General features: G+C 41.9%; 1 protein-coding gene across 1 annotated transcript in view; it reads left to right on the plus strand.

Annotated features, from left to right (window-relative positions):
• The window catches only part of snx29 (sorting nexin 29), a gene marked incomplete at its 3' end in the record, with an annotated part of 124,807 nt that overhangs the window by 49,581 nt on the left and 51,955 nt on the right, over positions 1 to 23,271 (plus strand). The window contains exon 15 of the mRNA XM_080048996.1: positions 16,698 to 16,804. Within this exon, the coding sequence (XP_079905122.1) occupies positions 16,698 to 16,804 (107 nt within the window). The remainder of the gene's footprint in view (positions 1 to 16,697; positions 16,805 to 23,271) is intronic.

The raw sequence follows: 23,271 nt of genomic DNA on the forward strand, positions 1-23,271 counted from the left end.
CGTCACAGTGTCAGTTTTTTTTTATTATTTTTTTATTTCTAAATCCGCTTTTGTCAAGGCGTGGGATGAAGTGATGTGGAACCTGTTGATAAGGCCGCTGCGTCAGAGGGGGGGGGGGGGGGGTTGGACGTTAATGAGCGGCAGTGGACACATGCTCTCACCCCGTCGGCTGTGAATTTTCTTCTGACTCGGGTCCCTCAATTAAGGCTGCCTTTTTGTTCCCCGGGCTCATGTGGAGCCAGCGGTGTGTCTCATTCTCCTCATTCATTATGAATCAGGCGGAGTGAGAGGGGGGGGGGGGACAGCGCTTTTTAATAGAGGAATGTCTTGAACTGACTTGATGGGCAGGATTTTTCTACGGTTCGTTGTTACGATAAGGTTGAAGATTATGTCACATTTGATGATAGATTTAAAAGTAAGGATAAAAAATTAAAAAAGACACTTACACACAATCATGCGTTGATTTTTAGTTTTTATTTTCCTCTCGTAGGCCTTTAAGGTATCCCACAGAGCAGTTTCACAAAGATAGACTTTGACCATGCCTTAGATCTAACCGTAGCAGGAGTCTGACTTCAAATAAATGTCTCGAGGCATCCAGTGTTCAAAGCTGACTATTTTCTTGACGTAAGACTTATATGCAATGTAGACCAGGTTACTTAATACTTCTTTTTTCCCCCCCAAACTGAAAAACATGTCTTATTACAGAGCGGCCGTGTCAATTTGCTCAGCTCAAAAGGAAATAGTAGTAATCCCACAGTTGACAGAGCATGAAAGACTCAGGCTCAAGGTGGATTCTTCGGGCAAACAAAAACCACTGACTACATCCTCACTTGCTGCACACTTTCAGCAGGTTACTGCAGGCTCTGAAGACTCTTGCCCTTAGCAGACCATAGCTCATGAGCCGTGATATCCTCTTCACTCAGTCATTTGGTTCCGCCACTGGTCAGCTGGTGTCACTGCTTGTTACCATGGAGACATAGTTCTGAGTTAGCCTAGGGGTAAGATGGCTGTCTTTTTTGACAAACTATTGCACTTCTGTGGAATGAATCCAAGAGCAAAATTAGGACTGGACCTAAAATCACAGACCAGAAAAGGTCAGAAAAATCTGAATGAAACCATCCACCAGCTATTTGTTATAACGAGCAATTTAGTGCAACTGCAGATGAGGCATTTCTGTGTGGGACGGTCCGTTTTCCACCATCCATTAAATTGATGTAACCCCCCCCCCCTCCCACCCTCCCTGTTGTTTTCATTGTGAAGTCTGCTTTCAGTAGGTACAGTCATCTCAGACTGAATTGAGTGCTGAGATGTATCGGCATTTCCTTGAGTTCTGTTTTCAGCGGCAAATCTTGTTTGTTGTTTGTTGACAGACAGACAGTCAATATTTTTCAGACCGCCTGGAAAGAGAACTGACTTACAATCACAACTGTCAACAGTGGGGCTGCTGTTGTCGCCAGTCACAGCTGCAGAATGAATTTAACAGTACTTGGGAGTTTATTGAGCATTTATCCTTTTCTGCTTTGCTTGAAAATGTCATTTAAACCGGACATTGGCACCGCTGGTATACTCTGCTTGACGTCTCTTTCTGCTCCTCTTTGGCTGCAATTTATCGTGTTGTAACACACGAGTCACGCGCTTGGAAACCTCTCGATGTGGAACACTTTAAAGCAGTACACTGTAGATCAAACATTGTATGTGTGTGCATCCTTGTGTGTGTGTGTGTGTGTGTGTGTGTGTGTGTGTGTGTGTGTGTGTTTGTGTGGTTTTTAATACAGTCTGGATATCTTGAATTGTACTTCTATAGCCAGTGCTTCCCTGGCCAACTCTTTTTTTCTTCTGACTCAGTTTTCAGACAGATCCCCCTCTTCACACACACACACACGCACACACACACGCACACACACGCACACACACACACATACATACTATCAGCGTGCGTGTGTGTGACAGTTTCATGACACTGCCTTTCCCCATTACACTCATGATCGCCCAGTGATAGCAATCGGAATCCGAGCACCTCTGCTGAACCCCTGATCGCAACCTCTGGTCCTGGTGATCTCTCGTTTTCTGTCCTCTAATATCTCTCATCATCTCTCGCTCTCTCGGCCCAATTCTCTGTCACTCTCTGTAGCTATCCCTCTGGCTTTCCCCTCCGCTTTTAAGTAGGAAATATCTAAATTACACATGCTAAATAGGTTGCAACAGCGCTGTTTTTCCCCTCTCCAGCCCTGTGTCGTCTCCTTTTTTTAATTTAGTATGAGGGACAGAAGAGCCCTTTTCATTAGATTCTAAATGAAAGGATTGTCCTCTCCTTTTTTCTCTTCTCTTCTCCTCTCCCTCCTCCTCTCCTTCCAGATGGGAACATCAATTCTTAATGCCCATTCTGCCACGCTGGTACCCGTCTCTCTCCCCCAGGGCGTACAAAAAAAACGGGAGCACGGGGCAGCATCTCAAACAACTCAGTACCTTGCTTTCGCTCATTCTGAAAAGACCTCCAAGAAAGATGTAGTAGTTTTTTTTAAATAAATACTCCCAAGACACCTGTCTCCAAAGTCCTCATTAAAAAGTACTTCATGTGGCGTGTACACATCAACACATCATTAGCGTATTAATCTGGAGACATGAGAATAACTTCCCCCTTCAACAAACGAGACCATCACTGGCAACATGGGCGCCCTCCTTTTGGGCTCCGCGGTGTATTCTACGTCTTTTGCTGATGGGTTTTATTTTGAGGGGCACTTGACCTCATTGTATTTGGGGCAGAGAGTAAAAAATAAGTTTTTTTTGACACAAACATGAAATAGCACTTAACACATCTGTCGAGTTCAAATGGAAATCAAAGCCTGGCTCAAAATGGTATGAGTGAAAGAAATATCAGAGAAATTAGTTTGGACATGTTCATCCAGAACTCAACATTTAAAGACCCACTCTTTCTTTTGGAAATACATTAATTTGAACAATTTTAAGCGGCAACTAACAACTGTTTCAGAGCAACTTAAAACCAAGTAAAAGTGTTTTCTAAGTGATTTTAAGTTCTCAAATTACTGGATTGATGAATAACCAAAATGCAGCCTCAGCTGTACTTGGCACTGTTAACAAACAACTGTTAGCATGTGGACCCTCTAAACAGAAGAGTAGTTTCATTGCATTGTTTGTCAAACTGGCAGTAGAGTCAGTTTGGTAAACTGTCAGTAGCTGAATCACAATACACGTTGTTACTTCAAATGTGTTTTGGGCAGCGATCTGTGCCAGGCATGATGGAGAGACGTGCTCATTTGTTACTATGGCTTCGCGTTGCCTTTTTGAGTACGCAAGGAACTCCATTATGCACCTTTGAATGTCAGGGCTAGATGTATTCTGGTTGCGTAGTAAAACATTTTTTCCAGCTCTTATGATGTATGGCATTTAACATTGCATTTTTATATCACTACTCTTACTTGCTTTCACTGTATCCTTTGCAGAGACAAGGACACTCTCACATGCTGTTAGTGCGAGTGCAAAGTGACTATTCTGACCGGAGTTCGAACTCTTCCCTTCCTACAAGTATTTTAACCTTTATGTCACCAGGGAAGGCTGCCTGAGCACATACAGTTCTTATGTTCATGCTATACACCCAGTCTTTTACCGCATGATGCATCATATCATTTCCTGCACTAAAGTCACCTCTTTATGAGAGATGGGACGTCAGTTACCTTTCCTTCCTCGATTTTACCATTTTGCCTGGAATCCCACACACTTCATTTTCTATTCCATTTTAGACCGTCTCTCAAAAGATTCCTTTACTTTCAATCAAATTGTGCTTTCAGTTGTTCTTCTCCAGACGAGTTACCTAACGTCTGTTGTAGTTGTAAATAATTTGACCCCCCCTTTAACCTTTCTTATTAGTCATCATTGCTAAGTGGTGGTCGGTCGTAACGAGCGAGAGCGAACAAATGGCCCGTGTCGTTAAGTTGGATGTTTCCAGCGCAGGTGCCCTTTAAAAGGCACAGAGGCTATTAACAAAATAACCAAAAAGCAATTAGATTGACTTCCTAAAGTGGGAGTCAGTTAGCAGAGCTGCTACGTGCTTCATAGTGGGAGAGGTAAGAGAGGAAAAGGAGCAGAGAGGAAGTCAAGAGTAGTGGGACACTGGGTGATGATGCAGCTGCTGTGAGTTCTTGTAAACTCTTTCGTACACATGGCACAGAGGTTTTATTTGACCTTTATTCTTAATTTCCTCTGCTCCCCACTTCATTCAACTCAGAACTATGCCAACATTCACTCTACCACTTTACTTATTTTGCTGATGAATTTAACAAACGGTATATTTCCACAACACAAACTCCAGCCTTGAGTCAACTGCTGAGTCATGTCTTACTTGCATTCTGCTGCCCTCAGTCTCTCTTCTCTAGCAGAAATAAAGTTTTCTCTCACCAATAATTCCTATCATTTAACTTTTTTTTTCTCCCAATGGATTTATTTATTTCGATCAAAACATATTTACACAAGTTAAAAAAATAAAATAATAAAAAACAAAATAACACAAAGTTGTCATCGTAATTTATATATTAATTTCTTATAAATAGTATTGATCGAAAAGATGTAGGCTGAAGCCTTAGCTTATTGCGCCTACCCTTTTTACATTATGTTTATTTATTCATTTTTCGTTGGTCCCTCAGGATCTTATTTAATTATATATATAAATTTGTTTTTAATAATTTGTTTGATAGTTATTGTAAATATTATTGCTATAATTAATTCCTGTATATGTTAAACATATTACATGTAAAGTTATGACACAAGACAAAATACATCCACAATACATATTCACAGTGCCATTCATGCCTCACTTTTATATTTGTTAAGCATCTTCTACTGGATGTTAAGGTACATTGAATGCAACACATGCAACCAGCACATTTTTTCATATTATCGGCTTTCCTGTGTTATGGGTGGGCTTATAATCTGAAAACTCTACAGAGAGGGTTGAAATCCATTGCCAGTGGCTTGGAAAAAAACATTCAGATTAATTTGTTTGATTTTGATAATATTAATTATTATTCATTTTTGGTGAATTTCTGTAAAACATTTAAAACTTGGAGCAGCAATATGGCAATATGATCTGTTGATTTAGCTGGTTAATGCTATTATTTGAATACCGACTTTTATGAGAAATGATGGTGCACCAACCTGATCTCTTGCTCTGTCTTGTATTGATTTCCCACATGGGTTGTAGATTTGCATGTGTATTTTCTCAACAAGAATTATTTGTATGCTTTTACTAACATTAATCGTCCTTTTGTAACACTTAAGATTTGCATAATTTTAACATTATATTCTACAGCTACAGCTAACTGTCTGTCCAGTCCCACATTGCAAGACTCAGGTGTAGTTATTTTAGATGTACAATGAAGAACAAAGGAAATATTCGCTCATAGGACTTTCTCTGAAGATGCTTCAAAGATTCCTTTAATCTTAAAAGTAAACTTGGCGAGTCCTGTTCTCTCAAAGTGTCTTTGTTTGTGGCTTTAAAAAAGTTGAAAGATGTCTCAATAGTTTTGTTGTGCAGACGTCTGTCTTTGTCTCATGTCTGCTGGTGGAACAAAGATAGGGCCAGATTGACGGACTTCACCCTCATTGCTGACATTGCAAGGGAAGTCTCCTTGATTCCGACTTTAGTTATCAAAATGACTTTTTCAGTTGCTTTGCAGGTCGGCTGAAAATGTTTTGTCCAGAAACACTTCTTCATCTGTGTTCCTGTGTCTCTATGAGGCCCAGTCTGTTTGTTATTCAAGGGAGAAGTACACAGCTTCCATGGAAATTCTTGAAAAAGGCACTGTTCTCTGTTCCATTATGGTGAGCGAATGAAGAATATATTATACCAAGACATTACCTGGTGTAATCATTTTGCTTTTGTACTTGTGATGGTGTCGCACAGTCCTCAATGCTACGATAAAGAAGCGGACTTGAAAGGTGATTCATCTTGGCCATGGGAATAGAAATTGCACTTTAAAAACATAATAAAACTTGAGAAAAACCCTTTTGAAGGTTCATACAAATCTATAATTGAAATGTTTTTTTTTAAGCCAACTGGCCTCTGTTTGATTGCTCTGACACGAATTGTGTTGATAAACCATCAGATTTGAAAGAACTTGCTCTGCACTGGTACTTACTGTAGTAAACTACCAAGCTTAGATCAGTTCAGCATTATCATTTTGGATTTCTGTTCATCTGAGTCTGGACAGTGGTGTCAGTTATTTATGTAGGAAGACTTTATTCAATATCATTAAAGGTAATCGCTCAATTGACAATAGCAAACAGATGGGAGTAGAGTAGTAGCTAGGGTTTATCGATCTGGGGCGTGAATGTGGTAACATTTCTGATTGTTTTGAGGTGTTGACACTCAACATTGCTGGGGAATGAGACAATGCTGTGTACTTTAAGCATTGGTGCATCACAACCCATGTTGATACAATAATTAAGCACTGTCTATAATGTGATGAAGCCACATCAGTTCAGTCGCTTTAGGCGTTTTGATGGCCTGACTTCACAGCTTCTGTTCATTCGGGTCGACTGTGGCTCAGGTGGTTCAGCGGGTTGGCCAACGATCCAAGGGTTGGCGGTTTGATCCTCGCCCGGCCACCTGTGTCATGGTCGTTGTGTCCTTGGGCAAGACACTTCACCCACCTTCACCGTGCCTTGTGTGAATTTGTATGATTGCTGTATGTTTGAGGTGGTGGTCGGAGGGGCCGATGGCGCGGAATGGCAGCCTCGCTTCCGTCAGTCTGCCCCAGGGCAGCTGTGGCTACTATCGTAGTTTACCACCACCAGTATGACTGTGTATGAATGAATGGAACCTGGAACCATGTAAAGCGCTTTGAGTGCCTTGAAAAGCGCTATATAAATCCAATCCATTATTATTATTATTATTGTTCATGGTAGAGTACAGCGCTGCACATTGTAATGTGCTTTCTATGAAAAAGAAAAGATCTCCTGTAGCTTTAAACACTGTCAGATACGGTTGCTTTTGATTTGGTACAAATTGTCCTCTCCAGGAATGCGAGACTTAAGAAAGGTTATGCATGTAAGTGCTGGCATAACAATATTTCATGCATAACTCAATTGAAATGCCTGCATGCATTGCGATTGGTTTTTGTAAGTGTCTCGCATCGATGCGTTTGTGATTCTCTTTGTAAGTCGATGGGGGAACATGATGTACTGGGTATTGTTTTTCGTAAACCAGTTCACAATTTGGATGCTATTGGTTGTGTGTGCGCGAGCGCTGTGTGAATGCTTGATGACTCTTTTAATAGGTTGCAACAGATTGAGCTGCTTTCCAGCCCGAGACATATTTGGGTCAGAGTTTTTTTTTTTTTTCTTTTTTTTTTCTCTAATAATTGCTTTGATCACAGGAATAATTAGGTTTAGCCTCTTTTGCGCTGCTCGAAACACACAGTGTTGTACATAACGGCACCTGCTCACACACGTTTCTATACCATCCACCCAGTATGGATTGATGTACACTTTTTTTTTTTTTTTTCAAATACACTGACAAAGGGTAGAAAGATTGCTGTTTTTTTAGAACAGGCAAGAACACAAGTGAAGCACTGTCAGGTCAGAGGAATCTTTCTACTCCAAGCAGCCAAGATAATGTCCCTGTAAACAGAGCTTCCACTTTAGCGTACCAGGAGAAGGAGAAGTGATAATCACTCCCTTGAAGCTGCTGCACTAACTGTTACCTAGTTGTTGAATGGAACATGCTGTGCTCAAGGTGGAGAGTTATAAAACCCAATTCAATTACAACACCCCTCACAGTCTTTGCTTCCTCCCCAGTCCTTTTATCTTAAGACTACAATCATGCCGTGCAATCAAGTTCTTGGAGGCACGAGTAACTTGGCAAGTATGAGTTTATTCCTTTTTCTTATTTGATTTCAAGTTTGTCCATGATGGTGGAACATATAGGCAAATGGAAGTATATATACTGTATCATTTATTTCCTTCTGTCTGAGATACTTGCAATAACTCCATCTTACGTTGAGGTGAGTTAATGCGGAGGAAGGCTTTCTTCTATATTATACATTTGCTTAAAACTTTGGACCACCATAACAAAATGGCTTATTTTTCTTAGTAAAGCCACAGTTTTCCCCCCGAGGAAACTTAAGCCATTATCGTACTAAATATGCACTGTATGAGGAAAGTTTTTCCACAAGTTCAATTTTGTGAAATGAGATTTTGCACAGCAGAGTATGAGTAGGGAGTGGAGTAGTTTCTGGATTCTGTGAGTGTGTGTGTTTGTATGTATCTGTGTGTCTCCTGTATACATATATTTATGGTTGTGTGTGTGTGTGTGTGTGTGTGACCTGGTTGTGTGATGCATCTACAATATTGATAGTGACACATGCACGCCGTAATCCAATTTTTCGTTCTCAATCAGATTATGTGAATTTGTGATTAAGCCCCTTACATGCCCTCACATTTGCTATAAATATAAATTAAATCATTCCAGAAAGCATAATGCAAATATTGATCGCCAAACCCCCCCCCCTCCCCCCCCCCCCCCCCCAACCCCCAAAAGTGTCCCGTCTCATCATTGTCAGAGCGCGCGCTGCTCGCTTACAGCTGTGCTCTGCGGCCTTATTGAGCGTTGGGTGTAATGCCGAGTGGTGTGAACGCTAAAACAAACGGACAGAGTGCTTCAGATCAGAGCAGACGATAAACTAATACTTTGATCGTCCCCGTGGAGAAACTGGGTCATTGTAGAAGAATAGAGGAAAATGTAGACTCGCAAGATTAGATAAGTAATTACAACCCCAAAGAAAATACAGCGCTGAGGGTTAAAACACAGCATTTGTTAAGATACAGGCACGTTAGCTTTCAGTGGCAGTTCAGAAATGTGATACGGTGTCCGAGCCCATTGGGACACAATGTTCAAAGATGTAAGCCAGCCATTACAATGTGCAGATTTGTTCAGTTAGATGTAGCCAATGCTATAAAATAACACAATTGGCCAGCTGATTTGACCAGTGTTGCCGGAGATGCACACGTTTGATTGCAGGTGGAATCTGTCAGTATCACCTTAGTCTAACATCATTCAATTTAGGTGTATATGTGTGTTTGTGTTTTGGTTAACATGAAACTGAGAACATTAGACTCATTTTCTGACTGTGTTAATCCCGTAAAAGGAGGAACTGAGCTTTTAGTGTGGCCTGCACAACTCATGCAGCAGACCTTGAATCAGGCAGAATCACATGATGCACAGTGACATTGCCATGAGGAGAAGTGCTCTTGGATTTCTTTTCAAAGAGCCGGGGACATAATTTGTCCCAGTGTCTGGTGTGAATAGATGAAAAGCCCATGGTGATAGATGGTAGATGGCATGGTGGTTTGCTCTGATTGGACCTATTGTGGACACAGCAAAAAAGAACACTTTAAGAACACATCTTAAAATAACACAATGGAGCACACACTAACAGCCAGGTGCTTTTGAAAGGATAAAGCTAGTGTGTGTGTGTGTGTGTTTGTTGTAGATGTATTTTTAAACAGATATAGCTCTTTTTACTGTGTGTGTGTGTGGGAGGGGGGGGGGGGGGGAATGAACCACAAAAGCATTAATACGATGCAGGGTATCGTAAATTCACTTGAAATCCTGTACATTTTAATATTCTCGATAGTTTACTCAGAGGAGGATTGAATGTCTTCAGAACTAGATGCATCCAGACGTTTGTGTCAGTTCACATTTCTTGGTGTTCTTTGTTCAAGGGGGAAATGCCTCGCGCTCATTCAAAAACGAAAACCCACCACACAGACGACTTAGGTAAACTGTTGACGGTGGGAAATAGCTCCTAAAGTTTGCGCCGACAGTGTGTTATCAGGCCATCGTGATTGAAGGCCACAGCACCAAGGAGAAAAGTGATTTTCCACACCTTCTGCCTCACGTGTGCGTACAAATAAAAAAAAAAAAAAGCCAGGTGAGCTAGCCCGATCTCTCCCTCCACTCGCATTTCTCCTCCCTCTGTAAACACACACACATACACACACAAGAACACACACACAAACACACACGCACACACAAACACACACGCACACACACACACACACACACACAAGAACACACACGCACACGCACGCACATGCAGGGATGCACAAAGGCCCCCGTTATCTGGAGGATGGGAACGGCAGACATGAACTGTGAATGATTAGAAAATCCAAGAAGATTGCTTTTGATTAGCACTGGTTAATTAACTCAGTCAGCCGCCTGCCTGCTCCCTATAGCCAGCCCATCAGCCTTGTATGGCCTGACTGCATGATTATCCAAACGTGTGTGTGTGTGTGTGTGTGTGTGTGTGTGTGTGTTAGAGAGAATGGAAAGAACAGATGCTTTTGTCAGAGTAGCAAGGTACGAAATACCTTTTATCTCTAATGGTGAGTTTTGATCTTGTAGTTTCAAACAGATGAACCTGCAACCTCAATTTGCTCTGACGTCTGTCTATACGGGCGGCCCTTACTCTTTTGTGTTTTTTGCGTAGGTGTGTGTGTGTGTGTACACATAGGTGTTTGTGCGCGTAGGTGTGTGGGTGTCTGAGTGTGTGTGTCACAAAGCTTTTTATGCATGCTTTCATTGATATGCAGGGTGGAAAGTGGCCGGCCTTCACGTCATGCGTGATTATCGGCATGGGACTGCTGTAACACAAAAGCGTAGTACGCTGACGAGTTAAATTGAATGGCAATGAATGATTGATAAGAATGCAGGGAAAAAATGTAAAGGAGAGATGAGAGGAAGACAATAGGGAGGAGGATTTCAAAGTTAAAGTAGGTATGAGGAAAAAAGGATGAATAATGGTTACATCTTTCTTCTTGCTTTGGAAGAAACATGCAAACAAAAAAAAAATCAATATTACATAAGATAAAAAAAACTTCTAAAGGAGATTGAAAGTTTAGGGAGCACAACAAAAAAAACGGAAGAAACAAAGGATGCAGCTGGGAGGGATTGGATTGGTGATTTCATAAGATGATAAGATATGGAAGAGGAGATCCAGAAGAGCACCAATTTCACAGTGGCGCTTTCGTTCTGCTCTCCCGGCATTACGAGGAGCGCTCCACTTGACTGCGCCTTAGCCTTATCGTGGTGGGGGAGGGTGGGGGGGGGGCTGCACATGTTTTATTGAGCAGGCTTGCTCTGGCTCCGCCGGGCGCCTCGGCTTGAGCACGGTGGACGTCTTGTTTGTTCTCTCCAGCCCTCCTTTCAGCCTGCGCGCCGGGGATGGGGGATACTGCTAATGGACAGAGCAAGCATTAAGTACAAGTGTGTCAGTGTGCTTTTCCCCGACAACTGGCAACCGACGCTATTTAACTATCACCCGTCAAAGCTTCCACTCTCAGAGAGGTTATTTAGGTTTTAAGGTTTTTCTCTCGATTTTGACAAAAAAATAAGCTTACAAGTCATTCCTAATGGGAGGTGTCTCTCTATCCCTGCCTTCCTTCAGTGTGTTTGAAAGCAAGACAAGATGAAGGGCTGTACATGAACCCAGCTGTACACACACACACACACACACACACACACACACACACACACACACACTTCACAATCACAGCCTTCTCCTCTGGTCTTAGTAGATCTTCACGAGAGAGAGAGGGAGAGGGAATGTTTCGACTCGCCCCTGCTTCACCCTTTGCCATCAACAGCTTCCGTGATGAATCGGGTTTTTTTCCCCCTGACATCTTGACCCATACTCAGCAGGCAGTTTCCAGCAGCTTGCCCTTAAACAACCCGGGGGCCAGATGAATGACAGAGACTCGGCTTCAAACAGCAGTTTGTCCCATTAGCCGTCATGTCCTTCAGCTACGCACTTCAGAATTACAATAACTTTAATCTGCGAGTGAAACGAAACAAAAACATTGGATGAGGCGCAGAAAGGAAAAAAAATCCAAATGAACAGCACGCAAAAAGGTGCCTGGCTAATTAAAACAGTCCATACGCTATGATCACCGCTATTGCTAACCTTTTAACTCTCAGTAAAAATGTATCATCTGTTATGCAAATGTCATGTTTTTTTTTCAACATTAATATGGGTCCCTGATGTGACTAGAGACCCCCTCCCCCCCCCCCACCCCCGAACCTGGAAATTAATATCATCTTTAATACGTCCACACAGTGTTGAGTTGGTATGTGACAACCACCCTTTGTCGCTTTTTTCTGCATTGTACTGTACAAACGCGTGACACTGTGTCTGCCCCCTGTGTCTGTCTCTGTTTGAGATCTCCTGTGGTCTGGGGGGAATGCGCCCAGCTCTCTCTCTGTGTGTGTACAGTAGGCCATTATCTATACATGATAGCTATCGCACTGCTACTCGCCAGGCTTAGTGCCCCTGGGAGTCTGAGGCAATACCCCTAGAAAAACAAAAGGATGAAGATGACAAAAAAAGAAGGTCTGGGATGATTGGACATTGGAATTCAGTAATGCATGGTGGAGGGTAATCCATGGTGGCTGTTGTAAATGTATATCTATATCTATATCTATATCTAGGTTTGTTTTAAACATATTGGGATTGCAGAGGCTGTTATGAAGAGTGGGATGGGTTTGTCTTGTCCGGCCTCCTATCCATTTTCCTCTGACTTCATGGATTATCTTTATTCTGTTAGTGATGATGCTTTGTCACCAGAGATATCTACGCTATAGGTAAAAGTCCCCCACCGTTAAAGTACAGTGTGCGCTGAAAAAAAGAGCTGGTGTTAATACACAGCCTAGGCTCTATACATTGGTATGTAAACAAAGGGGGCCCACCATGGCTAGCAACATGCCCATTTACAGATCCTAGGCTGTGTATTAACACTGGACGCTTTTCTTCATTGCACACACAGTACGGACAGGTAGCAGATCGTGAGGGGATATTCACTGATTTTTGACAACAAGCTTTCTACAGAATTGCTGACTCTTACTTTGATAAAGAAAAAAACTCCTTGCGTATGCAGTTTATGATCGGATCCCCTCTGAAGCCGTGAGCCAATCAGACCCTCCCGTTTCCCCAATGGACACGGATTCACCAACAGTCTTGATTAGCCGAGATAAGCCTTGTTTCTGCAGAATGTGTTCCCATGGGTTTAGCCTCACTGTGTGGGCCTTATCTAATAAGACAAGAGAGCGGATGAATGGTGAAGCTTTTTAATGATTTACATTATTTACTTGTTATTTATCAAACTTTTCTTTTCTGTCGGATCTTGTCAAATGGCTGTTAGTTCCAAATAGATATGGAGCTTCGAGTTACATAGTGGATTTATAAAGAATGCATCATCTATGGATGAATGCATGATGACACATGGACTACTGTACTGTAGTAAAAGCACAGTTGTTGTTTTTTTTTCTGAACTTAACCATTGAAGACATTACATTCAGTTGAGTTTTCACAGGGAAGTTCCCTTCTGTGTGGATGTTTTGCCGCTGGGCTACAGTGTCCTTCCCTCTGTGGACTCCCCTCTACTAAACTGTCTCATTAGCTCACACACTGTGATCAGTACAGGGAGCTCTCTGGAGAGGCACGCGCTCAGGTGAAACTCTGGGCAGGCTGTCTGTCGGGAATGGGACAGTGGAAACACACACATACACACACACAAACACACACCAATTAACTTTTCTATAATGTGATCTGGTGCTCTTTCTGCAGCATATTGCTCATATGCTTTTCTATATGCCAAGCCCCCCCCCCCCCCCCCACACACACACACACACACAGCTGCTAGGGAGTTTTGCTCAGTTAGTTTTGTTATTACAGACCAGCTGTCTGCTCAGTTTCCTCCAGTCAGGAACATCTGTGTGTTGCCCCCTTCTCGGCTCTCTCTCTCTCTCTTTCTTGTTCGCCCACACACCCTGTGTGTGTGTGTTTGTCATTATTAAGAGCCTTTTCCAACTTAAGGGGAAGACAACTTCACAGACAAATTGGTACCACATGTAACTGTCAGCAATCCGCTGTATGTGTGTGCCTGTGTTTGTGTATGCATGTTCCTGTGTGTGTGTGTGTGTGTGTGTGTGCGTGTGCGTGTGGATTTGTCTCCTACTTTGGATGTACGTCATTTTGGGATTTTTTGTGAACAGTTTGTATATATTTTCATTCTGTGTGTGTGTGTGTGTGTGTGTGTGTGTGTACCCGGTAGTTTTTCTAGGCTATTAGGTTGCTGACGGAGGTATACAGTAGTGCTTTTGGTGGGCCAAAGATAAGCTTAGGGATTGCTGTGCTGCTGGGCCCTTTGCAGCAGCCTTCTTAATGCATTCCTGTGTGTGTGTGTGTGTTTGTGTGTGAGTTTGCGTGACGGTGAGAGTGCATGTGTGCGTACAACCTTCTATAAGTGTGTGTGGGCTGGTTTATCTGTGTGTGTGTTACTTTATTTCTGTGCCAATCATTTCAGGTTGTAGCGTGACAGAGCTGTAGTCTGAGGTCTGAAGCTGGGTGTTTTCAATTGGAGGAGCCTAAATTAAAACTAAAGCAATTCATTTAATGAGCTGATAGTCTTTTTTTTTTAAATTCTCAATTGAAGTAATTAATCAAATACATATGCAGAATGTGGAGGATTTGCACAGCTTTCTCTTCATCTCATAACATATTAACCTCGAATTAACCGGACAAAAGAAGCAATTTGAACACCTTGAAACACCTTTTTTTCTTCATAAAGACGTGCTAAAGGTCAGGGAAGCTGGTTTGCTCCCTGAACCCATTTTTAAATCAAGAGTGACTCTTAACACCTGGATCGGTAAAACTAATTTAAAATTGAACTGTTGGAAATAGTTTTTTGATTGAGATGGTTTCCTAACTGAGGTTCCTATTTTAACACCTGCTTCAAATAAACCAGTACAAATTATATTTCCTATAGTGTCCCTTGCTTTGAATAAGTGTGTGTGTGTGTGTGTGTGTGTGTGTGTGTGTGTGTGTGTGTGTGTGTGTGTGTGTGTGTGTGTGTGTGTGTGTGTGTGTGTGTGTGTGTGTGTGTGTGTGTGTGTGTGTGTGTGTGTGTGTGTGTGTGTGTGTGTGTGTGTGTGTGTGTGTGTGTGTGTGTGTGTGTGTGTGTGTGTGTGTGTGTGTGTGTGTGTACCTTTAAAAGAGAAGGAAATGCCAATATAGGAGGGCAATTTAAATGGTCTATTCTCTCCATAAAAAGGTTATTGAATTGTTACAAAAAGAGAAGTTTTGGAATTGGTTCGATCAATCCATTATATTATAAAATAATGTCAAACACGCTTAATGCTTCTTGTCCTTTGAGGGTGAGGACCATGCTCCATGTAAAGGCCACCCCACGCTGTTTTTGCTTCAGCATTTTTGCTCAAGGTCTAGATTTTTTGTGTGTGATTTAATTGATTCCTACTCCCCCTGTTACCTTTTTTTAAAAGGATCATTTAACCTTGGTGGAACCAAGTGTGTATGGCTAGAATACAAAAGTTATAACAGATGCAAAAACACAATATGTCTGACAATGAATGCAAGGTGTGTGTGTGTGTGTGTGTGTGTGTGTGTGTGTGTGTGTGTGTGTGTGTGTGTGTGTGTGTGTGTGTGTGTGTGTGTGTGTGTGTGTGTGTGTGTGTGTGTGTGTGTGTGTGTGTGTGTGTGTGTGTGTGTGTGTGTGTGTGTGTGTGTGTGTGTGTGTGTGTGTGTGTGTGTGTGTGTGTGTGCGTGCATTTGTGCGTCTGCATTCGGTGGGCTGACTTTACCCAGCCCGGTGTCCTTGATCAATACCTGACTCACCCAGTCTAGACACGTCAGACTCATGCTGTGGGTTTGCTCTTTGTCTAATCACGGGCCTGCTGTTCATTTTCATAAAAGTTCTCCCTTAAGAGCCCTCACCGTGAGTTTATCTGAGCTCTGTGCCATCTTTGGACACGTTAAATCTGCGTCCCTGCACTTGATTTTGCCCCTCTCTCACTTTGTCTGAACTATACTCTCTCTCTCTCTCTCTCTCTCTCTCTCACTCTCTCTGTCTCTCTCTCCGTCAGTCAAGGTGTTGGCTGTGTGCGCTGGCAGAGAAATAACGGCGCTTACTTTGCTTTTGCTTTTGAAAAATCCCATCAAAAAAACACACACGGAGCTCTGACTTCTGCTAAGTTCCGCTGTTCCTTGCCAAGGGAGGGGAACCCGATTAGTTGATGTTGATTGGCTCTGAGAGCGGCGCTTTAGGCTCCTGCGTGATGACTTTAGCTGGTTAGCGAGGCTACAGCGGCGCACACAAAACAATAAGCTCTTGTCTGAAACGGAGAGAGTCGCAGTGAAACAAACGACGGCCAGGGCGCCGGGAGTTAATCATTTTGACAGAGCGGTAAAGAAGTTTCCTCGGAGGGAGAAATCTGTTTGTGCTAGAGCATTTTTATATTGAACACATGAGAAAAGTGTGCAGCGTATATATGAGGAATTGTTCGCATACTGTTTGTGTGTGTGTGTTTTTATGCTTTTATTTTTTTTAATGTGCTCATGACTCATCCTCTTCAGTGTGCCATTAATGAAATAAACATAGTGATTCATGGCTCTTTCCAGGCTGCTAATATGTACATTATAAAGAACGGCTGTTCCCTTTGTATTCTTCTCTCTATATGTTAGAACATCAGACAGCCGCAGGTGTGTCACAGCTCGCCACAGAAGACCACAACATGTTCTTAATTGGCTTAAACCCACTGTTTATAAATGGGATGTAAGAAGAGTGTGTGGATATTTGTAACGTCTGTGCCTCCTCTCTTTTCACTGCAGCCCTGTCAGTGTTGCATTCCAGTGAAGAGCAGGCCCCGGTCCCGCAGAACAAGTCCATGGGCGACATCGAGGAGCAGGCCGCAGGCTATGAGCGCAAACTCATAGAGGTGAGTGATTGTCCCTTTTTGTTTTTCTCAGTTAAACTTTATAGGATTCTCGTCAAGGTGGTGCCATAGTTCTGTTCCAGATGTACAGTATCTACAGCACTTAAAGGTACGGCATCATTTTGGAAAATATTCTTCTTAACTTTGTCACTTCTGAACCATAGACTGTGTATATATAAAGGAAAGAGGCTTAATCTAAAGCTGGATACAGCCGGTGATTAGCATAGCTTCGCGTATAATCATTTTAATGATGAGACTCCAGGGAGACATTGGCTTGGCTAAGACAAAACCAATTGATGAGTCACATAACTCAGTTTTCAGTGTGTGTACTGATGGCACAAACGAGATATAATGTGTTCATTAAAATGACCAGTTTTTTGTTTTGTGTCCAATATATATGCTTTGCTACGTCTTCTCTGCTGGCTCGAGCTTTATTTAGTGTTTATACATTAAAACTCTTGGCAGGAAAACAAATGACTGTGTGTGTGTGTGTGTGTGTGTGTGTGTGTGTGTGTGTGTGTGTGTGTGTGTGTGTGTGTGTGTGTGTGTGTGTGTGTGTGTGTGTGTGTGTGTGTGTGTGTGTGTGTGTGTGTGTGTGTGTGTGTGTGTGTGTGTGTGTGTGTGTGTGTGTGTGTGTGTGTGTGTGTGTGTGTGTGTGTGTGTGTGTGTGTGTGTGTGTGTGTGCGCGCGTGTGTGTGTGTATTTAACAAAACTTCAAGCATATCTTCATGAAATTCAGTGGGACATCTTCATATGATACGTTTATTAATAAACCATGGCCAGCAAAGGCTAGTTGTAGTATCTTGGTCCTCGTGAAGCACATACACTATGTTGCTTATTGTCGTTCCAAAGAGAAAGTTGATTTCTTCAAGGTCTGAGCTTGATCCTGTTTGTTTTTGTGAGGGGGGACAAACATGATTTCTCTCTTCATCCGCATTTGCCAGTGCCAGAAGCTCAAACAGCAGTGGCTCAGCTCGCTCTAGATGAATAGTTAACTTCACTACATTCCTGTCCACGTCCTAGCTGTCCCTCCCACACCATACGAAAGCTAGCGTCCGTGCCAATGATCTTGTTGGTCGGCAGTAATTTCATTTCTAAGCGGTAATGATTTATCGATGTCTCTCGTCACATGCATTGAGAATTACCCGAGCGGACACATCAAGCAGAGTTAAAGGAAGAATGATCAAAGAGGGTTTTCTTTTTGGCCTCGCAAGAGTCGTGCAGGGGAATTGAAAATTCTCACCAACCTCCTCCATCTAAATAAAGCAGGGCATTGTACTTCCTGCGGCCGCATCGATTTAAAACTCTTAACAGAACAGCCGAGAGCTTTTCCCAGAGGAGGTTTCTCTCAAAAAATATTGATGGCCCTGCATGAGAGAACCATTTTAATAAGCGGTGAGCAGGCGTAATGTTACCTGCTGGGTGACGGATGCTGGGAGTTGTGGTCAATGACGAAAGACTCCCAATGAGTGACATGGGCTGAGGAAAGTAAAGGCAACCTTTGTGTAGTCCAACGGGTGGTGTGGTGTCGGGGGGTGTCCACATAAATACTTAAACCATGGTTTTATATTTTATTGATAAGGAATCATTCCGCCTGTGTTTGGCCATACTATGTTTTCCCTTATTTATGCACATGTATGTGTGGTGCATCTTTAATGTTGTTTACTTATTCATTTGTTCATTTGCTTGTCTGTGGGTGTGGACCAGTAGGGCCTGGCAGGACTCATGTGGGACACACACCCACCATTGGCTTTGTTTAAAGAAGCCCATCATGCAGAACACAAGACATTCTAGCAGAAATAATAATACAATGTGAAAGTGGCTGTAGTGGCAAGTACAGGCTAGGGTAGGCTCTTCAGCTAATGCTTTCAGCAAGTGTTTAAACTAAAAGGAAAGAGCTACAGCAAACAGGACACTCAGGATGTTGTCGTTATTAATCAAAACCTAATTAGTTATTAGGAGTTGCCTTTACATTCAGAGGGGGACAGTGGATTGTATTACAACAGAGTTATATTATTTGTATGAAATGGAGGAGCAGGATGACAGAGGAAAAGAAGGATTCTGGACTAAACCAGTGAGTGTCAGTCAGTGTGTCTGTGTGCGTTCATTCAAGGACGGCAGCACGGCTGTCTGTCCTGACGTTGGGATTCAGAAGATGTGCGCTTTGCTCCAGCAGCGGTCAACACTTGTGATTCAGTTGTCCCGCTGCAGCGAGCTGGGACAAAGTCTGACCCAGCACGTTATTGATTTCTTGAAAATGTCACATCGGGCCTCGTTGGACACTCACTGGCCTGCTGAACACAAGTAAATATCAGACAGGGCTCAGCCATCGCTAGCCTGGGAAACACGCCCGTGTTCAGTGTTAATTCAATCATGCTTATGCATTGTGTAGACTTTGACTTTGTTCATATTTCAGACAAATTATTCTGTTGATGTGTTCTGCTGTGCACTTTGCACAGAACAATTGGGAAAAAAACAAAATAAAGTTAAATATATAAAGGGCATATATTTGACACATTGGATTCTGATGAAGGAATAATATAACTTGCTTATTTTTCTTATTTCAATCTAGGCAGAATATAATCTGTTGTAAATAGATTTTATCCTGGCATCGATAGCCACACACATTTGCTCCATTCCCCAGTCTGTTTTACAGTGTACTTATCATTAAAGTTGCATTAGTTTGAGTTTTGGGCACTTGTGGGCGGCAGAGCGAGCAGTTAACACAACCACACAACTTATAATTACTTTATAAAGTTTACATACACAGCACATCCAGCAGACAACAAGTGAAGAGGTATGACTTCATTTGGAATTCTATCTATATATTTGGCTATCAGTTTTCACTCTCCTTTTAGCTCAGTTTTGATCTTCAATACTCCTGAGGAAAAAGGTCTAGCAGCTCCTTAGCTGCCAAATTATCCCCTATGTTCACTAGTAAGTGGCTAAATGTGTTTGTCTGTTGTTTGATGCTCTGGGAGGTATAGTGTATAGTTGTTATTCTTGAGCACAACCTGTTTGAGTGGCCAGAACACCAAAACAATGAGCACAAAAAAGACCGAAAAACTCTCTGTAAAACTGTCAGGAACTGCGGACTTGGGTGATCTATTCTTGAATAGATTTTTTAAATTATCACAAGCCATCTACCAACTTACAGATTCAAAAACTTAACCGTATTGGCCATAGTGTTATTTCGAGCTCTACACTTTAGTTCCCACACATTTGTTTGTGGGAACAGGAAGAATGTATTTTTACCCTCTGATCACTCCAGGACCCTCTCCTCTCCTGCCGCCTTCTCATTCACTTCTTTGCACTCCTGACTCTGAGGTGTGTGTTCACGTATGCGATCATGTGTTCAAAATTCTTGTCCGGATTGATGGGATTTCTCACATGACTGAATGGAATGTCTGATCTAAGTAGGTAAAAAAAAATAAAGCTATCAGAACCGGAGGGCACTTAAACATACCCCCAATGGAACAGTGCCTGACATGAAAGTGGATGAAAAGACAACGGAATGATGAAAGAAAAATGAGTGAATGACGGATACATACACGAATTACAAGAAAAAGGTGGGCGAAGAAAGTGAAACTACAACAACTCGAGGGAATGCAAATGCAACCGTAAGCATTTTTCATGTTCAACTTTATTGCGTGGTGCTTTTGCATCGTGTGTGTGTGAGTAATAAAAAAAACAAATTACACAATGCAGTTAACGTGTCCACTGTGGTCTCTGAGAACCAGCAGAAAGCGCCTTGACATTGATCTGTGAGGCTCCAGTGGTACGGAGAAGGTGGGCTGCTCCTGATGATCTAACACATTTTATCAGCTGTGCACACAAGATGGTGGTGTTATTTCTCGATCATTGTGAAACAACAATGGTAGGAACATGGATTAGGAATTTGGTTATTATAATTGGATATCTTGTTGTTATGCTATAGAATGATCTCAGGGTGTCAATATCTTGATTGTCTCTCAGTTGTCATAGGCGCAGAAAACCAAAATTCTAATCTTTTTATGAACTGGTTAATGCCATCCCCACACCTGATATCACGTTCCATATGCAGTTTCAGACCTCTGAGCAACCTCCAATAGAAAAGACTGAAACGATCGAAAGTTGATAGTTTTTTTAAATGCACATTGAGATAGGATCAGTTTGTCAAACTGTTTCTCCCAATTTTATTGTATTGATAAAAACTGAACAAATGTAAGCTTACTGTCCAACGCTGCCTTATCCAACGCCTTGTCTGCATCCTATAGAGAGTGTATTGTATCTGCATTGTATTGTCATGTTTTACTGTTTATAGGTAATAGATAGATATAGATAGATATAGATAATGCTTTTTTCCTCTTCTCAATCCGCTTCATACACACAACTTTTTGTCGCATTTATTTTTGATCAATTCACACATTTTTTCTACTAACGTCAGAGTGTTTCTCAGATTAAAGACTTAAAATGGAAATGTGCATAAAAGCCGATTTTAAATGCACATACACATCCAGAGAAAAGTTGATGTCAAATAGTGTTAGTAACATTTCAATCGTAACCTGATGTCGGCTCGTTTGATCATTGTCCATCACATCTGATCAAAGCACACCCCACACAGTCTAGCTGAAGCCAAGTTAAAGAAGTGCGTTTAACTCTTAATTCATTTAACCTGAATTCGCTTTAGGGTTAATCTTACTCTTTCAGCCTTTAAAATACATGAAGTTTTATTGACTTTGATCAATCTTCACCAGCGAATGACCATCATATAAAACGGATCTAAGATGCAGGTTACTGTAGTGCAGACACATTTAACATAGGATGGAATGGCCAGCTAATTCCAGCTCAGATCCAACAGAATTGCCTGAAGAGATAATATCATATTGCAAACTAACACGGTGCTATCATTTCTCCATTTGGCTTAATTAACTTAATGTGGTACTGTGCTTGAATGTGGTAACTATAAAACAGAGTGGAAGATGAGTTTCTAAAAGGCAGACATCTCAACGGCTGTTGTACAAATAAAAACATTAATTATCAAACCTGTGCAGAGGCAGCATGTTGTGGACAGTCAGTATATTCTTATGCAATACTCCTGCAAAGGTGATCATTAGAAAATGCATTGAAAATGTGCCTAAGAGAGATTTAGAAGGCAGGTCATCGCACCTCAAATCCAGGCCCTGTTACATCATACATACAGTAGTGCTACAAACTAGCATACCTCTGAATCCAATACACAAACAGACTTATCTACTTTAGGAGTCTGGACATTCTTTTTGTTTGGTTCTCCCACGGTGTATTTTCATGTCCGCTGTGTTGTGTACTGAAGATAAGTAGAGGGCCAGGGCTTTCGGGGGGATGGAGCAGAGATATGGGTCCAAACGTCCAAGTGGGAACGGGGATTCTCCCTTTGATCCACAAGCTCATTAATTAACCATAAACAACATCAAGAACAAGAACAACAATTACAAGCCACAGACTCAGAGTCTCCCCTGCTCAGTGAGTAGAGGCAGTAATAGCCGATATGCCCGCTTAAAAGCCTTTTGTCTTTGCTGTGTAATGCAACTAAATGAAACTCTTGGAAATCCCAAATAGTGCATAATGCATGCTATTCTGCTCCGAGGGTTCACTCATGCTCTTCAATTCTAGCTTCTGCTAAAATGTAATTTTTTTTATTTAGTTTTATGAGACTAAGCTACATTTGTAAGCTAATGTAAGACTATTAGGAATTAGGAAAGTAGTATATTTTCCCCACACCTTTTGGATCCAAAAGCTTAATGGAAATCATCACACCAGTATAAAAAGATATTGTTACTATAGAGCCTTTAGATGTATCTTAAAGTCCCATGCTTTTACGTTTTGAACACATGTTTTGAAAAGAATAAAAGGAAAAGACACCAAACTCTTTCAATGCTGAGTTTTGCTGTCAGTATCGCGGCAGAAAAAGCAAAATATTGACAGATTGGCCTAGTAAAGATGCTAAGCCATGATCGGGCAATCGCTCTGCATCACTCACACTGTAGATCCTTTTTGTATCAAACAGGGGAAACCATACTTTGCAGTGCGCTGCGATGAACCTGACATTTATCCCACTAGTTTCAAAATGGCAAAGTCCTGTCAGTGTATATTAAAGTTTGGGCTCTGGATAGTGAATTTGACTTCTATTTTTTTTAATGTAAAACCTTAATCTGTCCAAAATACTTTTTGGCACGCGTTGACTGGAGGAAAATGCACTAAGAGAGAGCTTTAGTCCTCTCCGACTTCATCCGGTTGTGATGAAAACAGCCCCCAAATGAAAGCCGACAGACTGTACTCTAACATCGTCGGCGCTGCGGCATCTCTTAGTAATAAAACGACTTAATCAAATAATGTGTTATATCCGAGTGTCCGTTGGAGCTGGCTGTGTGATGCCGCGGCAGTGACAAAGTGCCACGTCTGTACCATGGGCCAGATTTAGCCTTTCTCTATAAACTCCCAAACATCTTTTC

This window comes from Ammodytes marinus (genome assembly GCF_949987685.1).
Source record: "Ammodytes marinus genome assembly, chromosome: 20".
NCBI classification, from domain to species: domain Eukaryota; kingdom Metazoa; phylum Chordata; class Actinopteri; order Uranoscopiformes; family Ammodytidae; genus Ammodytes; species Ammodytes marinus.